At 41.4% G+C, this 14,155-nt stretch overlaps 1 protein-coding gene across 1 annotated transcript in view; it reads left to right on the top strand.

The window, feature by feature from the left end:
- The window catches only part of LOC117967016 (protein LMBR1L-like), a 40,764-nt gene that overhangs the window by 11,488 nt on the left and 15,121 nt on the right, over positions 1–14,155 (top strand). The window contains exon 2 of the mRNA XM_059011476.1: positions 10,419–10,503. Coding sequence (XP_058867459.1) covers positions 10,419–10,503 — 85 coding nt within the window. The remainder of the gene's footprint in view (positions 1–10,418; positions 10,504–14,155) is intronic.

Genomic DNA, 14,155 nt, shown 5'->3' on the forward strand with positions numbered 1-14,155 from the left:
CACTGTGTTCACTTCATGCCGTGATCTGCTGTTACAATGCTGGTATGTTAGCAGATATTTGAAACAATAGCCTCTCTCTCAAAGGCCAGTGTAAATCTCTCGCAGTAATAACAGTAATGCTGATGGCAATCAGACAGGAAGGGGTTGTTTGTTCAGCTCTGCGCTCTCCTGTGAGACCGTCACACACACACCTGAGCGGTCAAAGGTCAAATAACAGGATCCTGGAGAATTTCAAAGCAGGTTTTCCGTTTTTAGATTTTTGTTATTTTTTTATTTAGTGTTTAATATGATGATGTACAGCAGTGTGCACATGTATTAGAACAAAAAAACACACAGATAACCCATAACATTAATGCACTGGATCCTAAATGCACCTGATTGATTTATTCATAGTTTTAAAACATAACTATAAGACGCTCAATAGTGGTACATTCAGAATGCGTTTTGGCAAACTTATCCCCCCAAACTTTGTTTTGTTTATTCATATTTCTATTAGTTTGAACTGCAATAAAAAACGTTTTTCCAATAGTGTCTTGTTTAACTCTAGATCTTCACAGAAGTGACCCTTCTTTTGGATATAACTTGGCCCCTTGTAGAGACCACAGCTTTTTATTGCTGGTCCCTTGATTCTAACTTGGCTGTTTTTGTCTAAGTGTTTTTGGAAGTCGTTATTTTAGGTTCGTCGTTTAGCAGACGCTTGTATCCAAAGCGATTTGGAGACTAGGGGGTGAACTATGCATCAACAACTGCTGCTGCAGAGTCCCTTGCAATAGGACCTCGGTCTGACGTCTCTTCCGTTTCTTTTAATGTTCCTGAATTGTTTTATTTCACCGTGCTGAAAATCTGCACGGTCTTTGAGAAGCTGTATCGTTGTGCATGCTGGCCTACATGCTCATGACACGGACACCTGTGTGTGTTATTTATATCACTGGCAGAGACACATGTCACCGATATACCTGGAGTTTTAAAGCAAACAAAATAGCACTGTGTGTATCCTACTCCTGCTTTGTAACGCTGTAGGTGGGTCCTGATTTATTCTGGCTGTTAATAATTTAGAATTTTGTCAAGTGTGAAACGATTCGAATTTTGCTAAACATTTAATCTTTGTCAAACATGCAGGGATGGAAATAAGTCTCCCATTGCATAGCAGCTGGATCCATTCCTGATTTTAATAAGACACGCTAGAGCTTGTTACCTGCACACTGAAAAACCTGGAATGGGTGAAACTGCTGTGCAATAGGAGTCTTATTTCCATCCCTGAGTATGAAGGTGCAGGTATTTACATAATAGTAAGCGTAGCGTACAGCTCTGGCCAAATGTTTTGCATCGCCCTCTAGAATGATCTGATTCTGCTTCATAAAGTGGAAGAAACCCACTGTATAATGTTACATTAACATATTGAATTACACACCGCTTCTTAGTTTTCCATACACTTAACGAAAAACTGACAAAGTGAAAAATGTGACATTTCAAAATCTAAAATATTGTCCTGCTATTATGGCTTCCGGTACACTTTTGCGAGATCATTTTGTAGTTTCTTTGATTACATGATGTTAAATAAGATCCTAAATTTTATATCCATATAGTTTTGCTTCAATCCTAAAATGCTGGGTGATGCTAAATTTATAGCCATAACTGTCGTAAAATGTATGCATGTATACTCCAGTCAGAGTTTTATTTTTCAGCTTGACAAAAAAAAAATGCAGGACTGACAGGGTTAAATGTATTTAGTAATTAAGTTTAGAAATGTAAATGGAATCTGTGTGCTGCAGGGGCAACGTTGCAAACCTAGTGATGTTACACCCTGTTAGATAATACCATCACTTAGGTGGACTTCAGAGTCCTGGAATGACTAGGTAAGGCATTCTGTAGCACGCTCTGAATATCATAATGTGGGCTTGTAAGCAAATGCCTGTCTGTCCATGGAGCCAAGACCGCCTTCTAACCTGCTCTGTGGTATAAAGGGCAGCCTTATAATGAGGGAGCCCTGTATTTCCCATTCACAGTTGCAAGTGGTAAGCTTTTTTGAATGGAGTGCAGTGCATTGTCTCCCATTTACAGTATTGTCTGATTCAGTCAAACCAGTTCTACCACCCCTTTCTGTAGCCAGTGTCACCACTGTCACAGCTCACATATTACAACTCTGTCAAGCTATGCAGATCCAGTACAGGGAGTGGCAGTATTGAATTGATCTGGTATAATAATAATAATCGCTGTGCTTCAATAGAAGCAGCAAAGTAGAGCAGCTTGGTTTTCATCAGTGTAGAAGGCAGCGTTTAGCTACAGTGGTTTGTATGTTGGAACAAACGCTGCTTGAAATGTAATCCGAGGCTAAAATGCCTGTTTTATCATATTCTTTCAAAAAGATTTTCCATGCAAAGAAAACATGTTAAAAAATGAAATCATATTTAAGTGTTTTATGTGTGAATTGTCCGCTGGAGGTAATGTCAGGGTTTGGTCATTTTATTGGGTATCTGAGAAACTTTGCTCATGCCGTTTGAGTAAATGCAGCCCATTCTGTGACGTTGCATTAGGCATTATTATTTTGAATTGTGTGTTGTGGCAAGGATGGGGTTAATTCCCCACCCATGAAGGTGGCTGGAGCGTTAATGAGGTCATTGCTTGATTGATGGGTGGTTAAGGCTCCAGCCACAGTATAAAAGGACCCGCTCTGGGCTCATTAAGGGGTTGACGATTGCTGCTAATTTTGTGAAGTTGTTACAAAGGTACTCGTTTGACTTTTTCTATTTAGTTTTGTGAGCCTTTAGTTTTGTGTGTTTTGTTTAAAGTGTTTGTTTTATTATTTAATAAATATCCTTTTCAGCCCCGTATCTCTGAGTGTTTGTGTGCTGCTTCCTGGGCGCTGACATCAGCACCCACGCCACTCAAACCATCTTTACCACACTCCCACATACCGAGAGTTTAAAAAAAACCCTACAGGGCGTTGGCTGCGATGTCAGACTTCGGTCAGTAATACAGAACCTCTGCAATGTACAGGCATCACGATTGTGTGGACTGAAAAAATCCCTCTTCATGAATAAAGGCACCTGACTGTTGTAGTGAGAGGGAGGTGTGACTCCTACAGCGCAGTACAATCTTTATTTGTTTGGTGGAGCAGATGCAATCCGAGAAATGTAATGCGTAGTCTTGCTTTGTGTAACGCATGGGAGGTGATTACTGATCTAATCAAAGCAGCCCTGCCCTGGTGTTTTGACACATCTTAACAGACATGCACTCTTAGTCTGATTTTCATAAACCACGAAGGACGCTATTTGAATGATCAGTGGTAGCTCTCCATTGGGGTTTATTGTAACGATAAATACTGACTCTTTGTAAGTCTGTATTAATCCAGCTGGGTTTGTTTGTAGTTCAGTTTATGAACACTAGGGGCGTAGCGATTCACTGTCTGTCGCTGGATCGTGATACTTTCTTTACATGATGTATCGTGATAGAGGGATGTATTGTGATACAAGAGCAATGGCACAGCAGGGTTGGGACGCTGTTGAAAATCTCGGACATAAGAAACGTCTATTTTAAATGCATTTCCCTTTTCACTAAAATACCATTTCTGTAATGTGTTCCTGGTGCACATGACGTTAAGAATGACTGTACAGTGTACCAGTAGTAAAATCAAATGAATCCCCACTGCATTGCTTTACTTTAGCATATAAGTTACTGTAAGTAATAACAGTAACACACAAAATAAATCACGCCTTCTCTGTGCACATTACTGGAGAAATCGGAAATAGAATTATTTGAAGTTAAACTACAGGAATTTTAGCATATACTGCACACACAGAAATAATAAACCAATTTTAAATTCACATAGAATACTTTACAGTGTACGCAAGGCTGCAAAAAAAACCAAAACACACACATAGCCTACTGGCTATTTTCTAAAGTAGTCCACAATTGTTTTCTTTTGGTATGATAACCGTAGTGTAGAATATTTTGCAAGTAGGGTACCTCCATTTTCTCCAAGAATACCGAAGTAGATAGTGACCTAGCGTTTCTTTTTTGTTAAACTGTTTTGAAAGAGTGCTCACTGCTGCTTTTCACTCGGCTCCTTTTCTCAATGAAATCACGCGGAAACCTCACAGCCACTGGGGCATCGTTAGGGCGGAAGTGACATACCATACTAATTAAGTATCGTACATTTCCGATAACTCTAATTATTTTTTCATCGCTTCGCCCACGTTACTCCACTACTCCGCTCGCTCCACTGGCTCCCGATCACCGCTCGCATCCAGTTCAAGACTCTTGTACTAGCCTACAGATGCCTTGACCAGTCTGCACCCAGCTACCTCCAGACCCTCATCTCTCCCTACACCCCCACTCGACCTCTCCGCTCCGCCTGCACTAGAAGACTAGCTCTACCACCGCTACGCTCCCCTGCCTCCAAAGCCCGCTCCTTCTCCACCCTTGCTCCGCAGTGGTGGAATGACCTTCCTACAGATGTCAGGACTGCCCAGTCCCTGACCACATTCCGGCGCCTCCTTAATACTCACCTCTTCAAAGAGCACCTGTAGAACTCCTCTGTTTGTATCCTGGGACACTATCACCCTTCATGTAAATGTGCTTTATTTTGCTCTTATCAGCCCCTATTTTACTGCATTTAATCCTGTACTTCAGAATACTGTAATCTGCCAAGTTTTTAACCTGTAGTACTTTGTATTTAATCACATCCTGATGTAACTATCACTATTTAATCATATCCTGATGTAACTATCACTATTACTTGCTGTATTATTGAATTGTGGTTTGTCAAACTTGTACTTTACTTGTACAAAAGTTATTGTATTACTCTTGCTCTTATTGTATTACTTGTATTGTAACGCTTGAAATGTTTTTGCTTACGATTGTAAGTCGCCCTGGATAAGGGCGTCTGCTAAGAAATAAATAATAATAATAATAATCGTGAATTCTGTTTGATACGATTTTACCGAGTTATCGTAAATCGTCCCAACCCTACAGCATGGCTCACTGTAGTTCCCCAAACAGTTCTTGAGTGAAGTGTGTTTTGTAGTTGGTATGAATACACACTCTCCCTGTCATGGTATGGTCTAGTTGTGCATTAAATCATTTTCTTATGCATCAGTTCCTCAGTGGAGAGCTGGGATTCAGAAGCTTGGCTTGCTTGATCTCTCAGCCTCTTTCCTCTCTGCTTCTGTTGCAAAACATCCTGCTTCCCTCTCATTCCCACAGCTTGCAGAACATCCTTTCAGCTCCCTGCTGGGTTCCATGTGGCATCACAATACCACACTTACTGTACGATGGATGCGCTCTCATCAACTTAGCACCGCAGTTTTACATTTGCACCTTTTAAAAGATGAACAGGTTATTTGTTCCTGATGGAAACACTGTTTACACCTGTAATTAAAGCTGCTGCAAACCCACAGCTGTCATGCCTAACTCTAAAAACTGGAGCGATTCTGTTTTCTTGCAAATACAACTCCCTTCCTGGCTTTCTCTAAACGGGTTGTAACAGAACTGAAAAGGTGATATGCAGGTCGCTCTACCTTATTTGTATCACTAGAGATCGTGAAGGATCGCTTTGCATGAAATAAGATAACATGATCAATAAGAATGGGCTATTGTGTTACTTCAGTAAGATAAGTGGGCATGCATGTATTCATAACCTTCAGTGTAACCAGTGTTGGGGATTAATTAGTTTACAGTAACTTATTACAGGCATAAAATTAACTAGTTACAGTTCCAAATAGTTACTACTTGGGCCCAGTTTTTTTGGAGATATTTTTCAGTTTGGTTAGGCTGCAGTTTAGAGTTCCAGCGACAGTATCCAACCCGTTCATTCCCTCCTCTGGCGATCTGAAAATCTAGTTCAAGTGACACGATGTCTGGTTTGACATGCACTACTAAAGTGCTTTTTGATTTCCAGTATTTCTTTCATATAAAATGTAATCCGTTTGCCTGTCTCAAAACCATTAGTTACAAGTTACTGAATTGTAATCGGATTACAGTAACTCATTAATGAGTATAAATCACATTTGCTTATTTCCATTTTAACCAAGTATGAGCTGTGCAAGTGTGCATTAAACAGTTAATGAGCGATTCTGAAAATCTCCATTGCGAGGATAATGCCCCTGTATTTCACTACGTCTAAACAGTAAGAAGATATTCCGTGATACACAATGAATAATTCTGCCCCAGCTGTCACGCTGAGTTGTTCAGTTGGCACCGTGCCCTCTCTCCTGGCTTGCTGGCACTCTGAGATGTGTTTCTTACACTGACTCTTCCTGCTGGCTGGCAGCTCTGCGGAGGGGTCCTGTGGAGCACAGAGCTGGTTTGGTTATCTGCCCCGGGCCAGTGGAGACTGCAGACAGCACTCTGCTGTTTGTCCCTCTCAGGCACTATTTTTGTTAACTACAGTTAGTCTAGTGTGATTAATTAGGTTTTGTAATAAAAAGTTGAAAGGCTCAAACTGTTATGCAACAGTGTTAGCAAACCCTTTCAAGTTTACTAGTTATTCGAAGCCTGGCTAAGCGGTGGACCCTTTATTCTAGACACTCCTATGCCCTTAAAGGGTTAACGATTTCTGAAATCGTTAGCTAGGAGGGGAACAGGACGTATCATTTCATGGCCTGTTCTAGATGGTTAATAGGTTTGTATTTAGTAAGCCCACACATTTAATCTTTAAGACAACATGTACTGTGTCTTTCAGCCTTTTCATCAGAGGGACTTTCAGATCATTGAGAAGCAGCTGAGACACACTATCTGCACACAGGAGTCTGCAACTCAGCATTCTATTCTAGAAGAGCTGCTCACAGTGAAATGAGCACAGAACACATGCAAAACCCTTCGCGTGGGTTGAAGCATGTGTTGCTTTGGTTTTTAAGTGGTTCTTTTTGTAACAGATGTGTGAGTAACAGCTTTGCTTTGACCAGCTGGAGAATGTAATGTAATATCTGATAACCGGTCTGAGACCAGACACACACTGAAATGGTAAAAAGGGCTGGCCAATTTATTAGGAACTATAATGCCAAGGGATGTAGTATACAAATCCCAGAGCACTTAGCTGTAAGTTTTATTACCAGTAAAATGGAGAGGAGATTTATCAGAGTTGGTATGTAGTCCAGAACAAAGCAGAGGCACTTAGTGTAGATTTCCCTTTGGTAACTAGATTCCCATTTGAATAGCAAACAATTCCAGTATTTCTCTGAGCAGACAAGCCCTAAAGAAACTAGGGTGTGTTTTCGACAAAAGCTGCTCTAAATACCACAAGCTGCCCGTCTCCGATCCCTCAGCCCTGGAGCCCTGGTTACCTGCCGAACAAGCTGGCTGTGTCCTTGCGTTGATATTTTAATACGTATTTTCAGCTCAAGAACATCCTGCCTCCTTCGCATTATTATTATTATTATTATTATTATTATTATTATTATTATTATTATTATTATTATTATTATTATTATTATTAGTTTATTTATCAGACGCCTTTATCCAAGGCGACTTACAGAGACTAGGGTGTGTGAACTATGCATCAGCTGCAGAGTCACTTACAACTACGTCTCACCCGAAAGACGGAGCACAAGGAGGTTAAGTGACTTGCTCAGGGTCACACAGTGAGTCAGTGGCTGAGGTGGGATTTGAACCGGGGACTTCCTGGTTACAAGCCCTTTTCTTTAACCACTGGACCACACTGCCTGCTATTGTGCATTCCATGAGCTCTGATAACTAGAACCAGACCTCGATGCTGAAACAGCCGGGGCAATCCAGAATGACTCCTGCATGTGGAATCCGCCAGGCTTGGTTATTTTCAATATAAGGGTGTTTTTATCACTCAAGCAGCCCATCAGGACCATCGCATGCATCGTGATACAAATGTATATGCATTTCATAGGGTTGCATACATAGACATCTGAACAGCACATGTCTTGTGGTTTTATTTTGCAATGATTTTTCCCCCTGAAGCTAACAGCCACATCCTCCATAATGAATTCAAAGAATCACATCACAAGAATAATGCGTTGAAATTCATAGTTTTGCAGCCGTTATTTTGAAGTGCAGATGTAAGGGTTGTGAGTTGATACTCGCTGGCACAGTACAGTGCTGGGGAGTCTGTCTGCCAGCAGGTTCCGGGAGACCCCTTCTTTAAGCCAGCTCAGCGGAAGATATTTGCATACAGGTGTTACTGGGTGAGCTGGTTTTCGCTTGCTGTCTATTTTGTAGCAAGCTAAAGACACCCCCAGATGTTCCGTGTTGACTCGAAACACACATGTGCCAGTTTGTGTTGCAGCTTAAGTTTAGTTGCTGTGCTGCTTTGGGAGTGTAGGGTGTCAGGACTGGCGTGCTGTGTATGCTGGGAGTGAGAGGAGCTGCGAATGCATTCAATAGCGAGATCCGTTCAAATTCAGATAGACAGCGGAGTAAGCAGGGCTGCGTGCCACCTTTTGATTATATGCCTGTAACAGACCTATTGCAAAAAAACGAAACACTGGGCTTGATTTGCTGTACTAAGCCCTGGTTTAAAGTGTGGAATCTCTTGCTGTCTGGTGAAATGCAGCCCAGTCAACAGATACACTCTGCAAAACTGAACCTGATTGTGGGGCGCAGCAAAAACAAAACCGAAAAGTGGCTGTTTTTATACAATTATTTAACTGTAGTTCTTGTTTTGACTCCTGGCTCTACCACGTGATAAATACCATAGGCAATGCTGTCTCCACACCTGTTGTATAAATCCCATTGACATCATCGGAACAGCATTTACTTTTTACTTTGCTGGGGTTTACCATGCTATAGAAGAATTTTACCTGCAGGCGTTTTAAGGTCCTGTTGAAAGGAATCATGTATTATTGCATTTTTGGATCACGACATTGTATTTGGCTCTGTCTGCCAGATCTCAGCAAGTTTCACTGAAACAGTAGTTCAAGGGCTGGTGTGTATCTCTCCCCAGGTTGAAGTAATATGGGTATATTTGCAGGAGTGAACTTGTCTATTGCTATGTTCTTACGTTTTCATGTGAATTGAATGCTGTGTAGGTCCACATGTGCAATTCCAGTTTTTAATGTCATTTTTTCCTACCTTTGCATCAATTGTTTTGAGTGCCATCTTCAAACAATATCATCTTTTTAATAGCTACTGTATATCAATCAATATTTCACATCTCATAATGCTCAACATACTGAAGACTGACGTTGTTTAATGATAGCGCTCGCGTTACACAAGAGACTCACATAGGAAAAATGTCCTTAATCAGCAAATGACACAAGCCTGCTACATAGGGTAAGATACACCGATAAAATAAGAACGTGGCAATGCATTTCTGCAGATATACCCCATGCAGTAAAGATTGCAGCTTCCATAGGAAATACTTTATTTTTGGCTGTCACTTCTGTTTTTTGATCCTCCTGTGATCTGATGTTATCAGAAGCTACCAGGCTTCCACACTGATTTGCATCTCAACCTCTTGTTACAGTAGCTCTCTGGTAATCCTCCCTGTTTGGTGTCTTGTAGTTTTTGTAATTCGCTGTCAGGGGCTGCAGCTTTGAAGACACAGGCTTCTGTATTCCAGGGGGGTCGTCTGGGCTGCAGTAACTGGGTCACACTGCATGCCAGGAGATTAAAATTGAACACACACTGCAGTCTGAATTACAGAGACGTTCAAGCACAGGAGTGTTAAATGAATTTTTTTAAACAGTTAAATTAGTTTAGGAGCGACAGCATGGCGCTAATTAAAAGACTCGCCCTCTCTCTCGGTGATCTCCCCCTCATCGCTCTCTCTCAGCAGTATAAACTCTGAGAATCTCCCCGCTCCATCTTGAGCCCTGCTTGTTCAATCTCGCCAATAAAAGCCTTCCTGTTGATCCTTTTCTCATGAAGAATGGAATATCGAGTGTTTACAAGATAAGAGCTGTGTTAACAAGGAGTGTATTGTCAAAAAGCCTTGTCTTCAATTTGTGAAACTCGCTGTGTGTGTTTCCCTTGTTTTAATTCTGCTCCTGACACACTGTAAAGCGGAGTTATATTATACAGGTGGATTCATGATTTGTGCAACTTTGTCGGAGCTTCATGAAAACTGGAGGGTACGTGACGTGAGACGCAAACGAAAATTTCAGAAACCCTCTGATGCACCGCCTGGCCACCAGAGGGCTGTTCAATAATATAGAATTGAAAACTGAGAAACAACAATGTTGCACAAATTATGAATCGGTGTACAATACAGAGGTGGAATTAAGACTCCCATTGCATAGTGGTTTGATCCATTCCTGATTTTACTACGTGTTTAATAAGACCTACCTGAGCTTGTTACCTATACACTGATCGATCAAGCTGATAGTAAAACCTGGAATGGATGAAACTGCTGTGCAATAGGAGTCTTATTTCCAGCCCTAGCAGAAGTTATTAAAATGTTGAGTGTGTTTTGTTCCCTGTATAACCCCTGTGCCTTGTCTTTGTCACAGATCTGTACCCTTCTCTTCACCTGCCTCTACATCGTCTCCTACACGATCATCACTCGCTTCAAGAAGAGCGCAGACTTCGCTACAGGTTCGACACATTCAATTCTGTTTTTTTTTTTTTTACTTTTCGTTGATGCATCTCCCCAGAATAATCTGTGAACGTTCGTGGAATTCTGTCGTTATTCCATGACTGAGAATTATTTTTATGTAACTGTAATGAATCTAGTGGCTGATCAGTTAATAACACTGACATCAGCATCAGACACCACTCACCACTACAGAGCTGGCTCTTCAGTTGAATGGTAAGGTCTTTGAAACGCATGGTTTGCAGTTTGCATCCAGCCCTTGACTTTTTCAATTCAATTCAATTCAATGGGCTGAGATGCCTGTTCATCAGAGTACAATGTATGGAAAAGAAAGGAGGGGTTACACCCAGATGAATGAATACATCTGGAGGATTGCTCCTCTTAGATCAAGCTCTGTATTTGCTTAGCAATACGGCATAATTTGAATTCACCTGGCCTTTGTGTCGTTGCATTTGAACGATGGCAAGACAGATTCCAAAATAATATTCACAGAGGGGCGTGCGAAAAACTTTCTCAACTAGATCTCCTATAACAGCTGTTGTATAAATCACTTGAAGATAATCTGCTGTTTACTGCAGGGAGATGTGTGGTTTTGCAGCTTTGTTCACTTTCCCAGTGTGCCAAGATCTGTGTTTACCAAGATTTAGAACATTTTTACCTGCAGGCTTTTAAGGTCCTGTTAGTTTAATTTTGTAATTTTTTTTTTTTTTATATAGCTTGTCTGTGAGATCCAAGCAGTTTTCTCTAAGACAACAGTTTTGGCATTCTTTTAAGGGCTGATGCATATCTCGCCGCAGGTTGAAGTAATATATTTTGTAATATAATTCAAGGCATTTAGCCTTGCTCAGAAGAGATTGTTGTTTTCAAGGGTGAATGGCAGTATCGAGATCTTTGTCAAATAGAGAGATGGAAAGGGTGTCTGTAATATTTGATAGCTCCTGTGTGTTTTACAGTAAGTCCACAGAGCTAACAATTCCAGTAAATATTACTGAATGTGTGCTGAATTTCTTAGATCTCACTTTTTTTTTTTTACATGAAAGCTGCAGATATTATAATAAAGGGTTCCCTAGTGGCTCACCTGGTAAAAGCACGAGTCGTACAGTCAGGGGAGCGCAGGTTCGCATTGGTCCAGGTGCTTCTGTGGGTTTGGGAGGCAAAACCTTCAGGGACTGCTTCTCCTCATCGCGCTACAGCGGACCCTACCAGCCAGGTGCCTAGAGAGCTCGGGTGGACACCTGCAGGGCTGGCCTTTGTCTTCCAGAGGGCGGTAGATCACTGACATCCGCTCTCGAGTTCCTTGGTGTGGAAGAGGAAGCTGGCTCGGTCGTGGGATCGGAGGACGCCCGCTGAACCTTCAGTTCAACTGAGCTGTGTGGGGAATCGCTGCGGTGGATATTCTAAGCTATCGTTCCGTGTTGTACTTCCTGTTCACAATATTCTACTTCAAGAGGTCAAAAAAAAAACGTTCTAGTTAACCATTGGCCATCGACTTCTAATAAACTATATTTAAAGCAAAAATGAGACTTGTCATCGCGAGACATCCTGAGGCACACTGATTGGTTTATTAAATCTTTCCAGAACCCCCGTCCTATCATTGCCTCGTTTTTGTGTTCTGATTTCCACGAGGGCACCGCATCGCTACAAACAGCAAAATGCGCCGCTGTTTCTCTTGTTACACACAGTTGGAAAATTGTTCGAACTCTTGGAAAAAAAAAAACCTGCAGAGCAATTTTGTGTTTCCCGTTCTGGTGAGTTACTTCACTATTCTGTTAAATAATTTTGTCTTGAATATTGCTCCTGTACAGGTATTCATAACTCCTCTAGATTCCCTGCTGCGTTTAACGTGTGTAGGGGTGCTGTGCTAATTTAGCTTGACGTTTCGTTTATTAACGTTAGTTTGTCTGTTACTTTTATAGTTTATTAACATACGCTTGCTTATTGCTTTTCTCTTACTTATTCTCTGCATTTCACATGTTGATGAACGTGCGTCATGACAAGGAATACATATTAATTTATGTATCGATTCATAATGTGTCCGGTGGTCCGCTCAGTCTTGGAGAACACTTTGCTTGTTTTCCGAGGGGTGTTCTCTCAGCTGGAGATCACTGTATTCCCATTGTCAGAAGCGATGTTGTTCTCTGGTTGCTATGGAAAGATAATAAAGAACAAACAAGCCTGTGGGTGATTGAGCTCTGTGTTGTGTGTTTTGGTGTCGCTTCCAAACGGTCTCAGCAATCTGACAGGCTGGCAGCCAAACCGCAGCCTGAAACAGGTGAGGACAAGCACTCAACACCTTCCCTCCCCCGTCTCATCACAGATACACTTCACCTCTACCTGCTTCAGTTTAAAACCTTTACACTTCACTGTTGGAACACATTGAAACATTTTCAGCTGGTTTCACGGGCCCTGGTTAGCATTAAGCTTGGGCTATCCAGTGTTTGCAGTGATTTATAAAATAGTGGTGGGTAACTTTTTTAAGATGGCTTTTCTGATGGGTTACAAACGTAGCTAATATGTTAAGGGATTAACGAGACACCCCCGATTTGAAAGTAACTTTTGGATGATGTAAACAAACTGGAATGCAAACCAGGTATTTTGATGAAGCTGAACTATGGAAAAGCGTTGTGCTAATAGTTTAGTGTGATCCAAACGTTTCTGTTTAAAGGTATCTCAATGCATGTGTAGTATAGATGGTAGCCTTCGTGTTTGTACAGTAACTATAGGCTTGGTTGTCAGTGTTTTTTTTCATAGTCTATTCCAGCATTTACATTGTCTTGTCTTATACACAATACTGTATAGTCATTTTATAGTACTCTCTAAAGCAGGGCTTCTTGTGCTGTGTTATCTGGGTGGCTAACATTCCAGCTGTGCTCTGTGTTTCTAAGTGTTGGGTGGCTGCCTCTAATCAAGCTGAGTGTATTTCTTGCACACTCTTTGTGTCAGGCCGGCGAGCGAAGCGAGACAGAACACTCTCAAATTGATTAGAGTTACAGTTTCCACCGAACACTTCCAAACCTGTTACAAGTCATTCATTCGACCACAAAAGCTGATCTCGGCGTGTTTAATCTGTTTATGTAGAATCTGCTGTGGTTCAGAGCTCTTTGTTCTTCACATTGTAAGTGTATTTGCTGCTAATCGGTTCCATTTTAAAGGTGTTTTAATCTTCAGGAAAATAAAGAGAATCAAACGTCACTAACAGGCAGCAATCCATCGCTTTTAGTATATAATGGAAAGTAGTATGCATGAAAAATATGTGAAATGTCACGTTCAGTACAATACATAATAATAAGACCACTAAATGGCAATAAATATGAAGGTCCAAGGGCTTCGGTCAGTTGTGCGCCGCCCCCTGGGAGCTCCCGTCCACGGCTGGCAGTGGAATAGCCTCTATAGCCGGCGATCTCCAGGCTATAGAGCGCATCCTGCACTTCAAGTGGAGCGCCTTTACTGGATGCGCCACTCGGGAGCCCCTGCCATGAGTGTGTTAATATGCTTTACCACACCTCTCTGGGCTTTGCAATGGTTACCTATGCTTTCACTGTGCTTTATTACAATTTGCTATGCTTTTTCTTAGGGTGTGGACACAAAGGGTTTAAACACTTAATCTGTGAAAGAGATTTACAGTCTTAACATCAGCACTTGACAAACAGCAAA

The sequence above is a fragment of the Acipenser ruthenus genome, chromosome 42 (assembly GCF_902713425.1).
Source record: "Acipenser ruthenus chromosome 42, fAciRut3.2 maternal haplotype, whole genome shotgun sequence".
NCBI classification, from domain to species: domain Eukaryota; kingdom Metazoa; phylum Chordata; class Actinopteri; order Acipenseriformes; family Acipenseridae; genus Acipenser; species Acipenser ruthenus.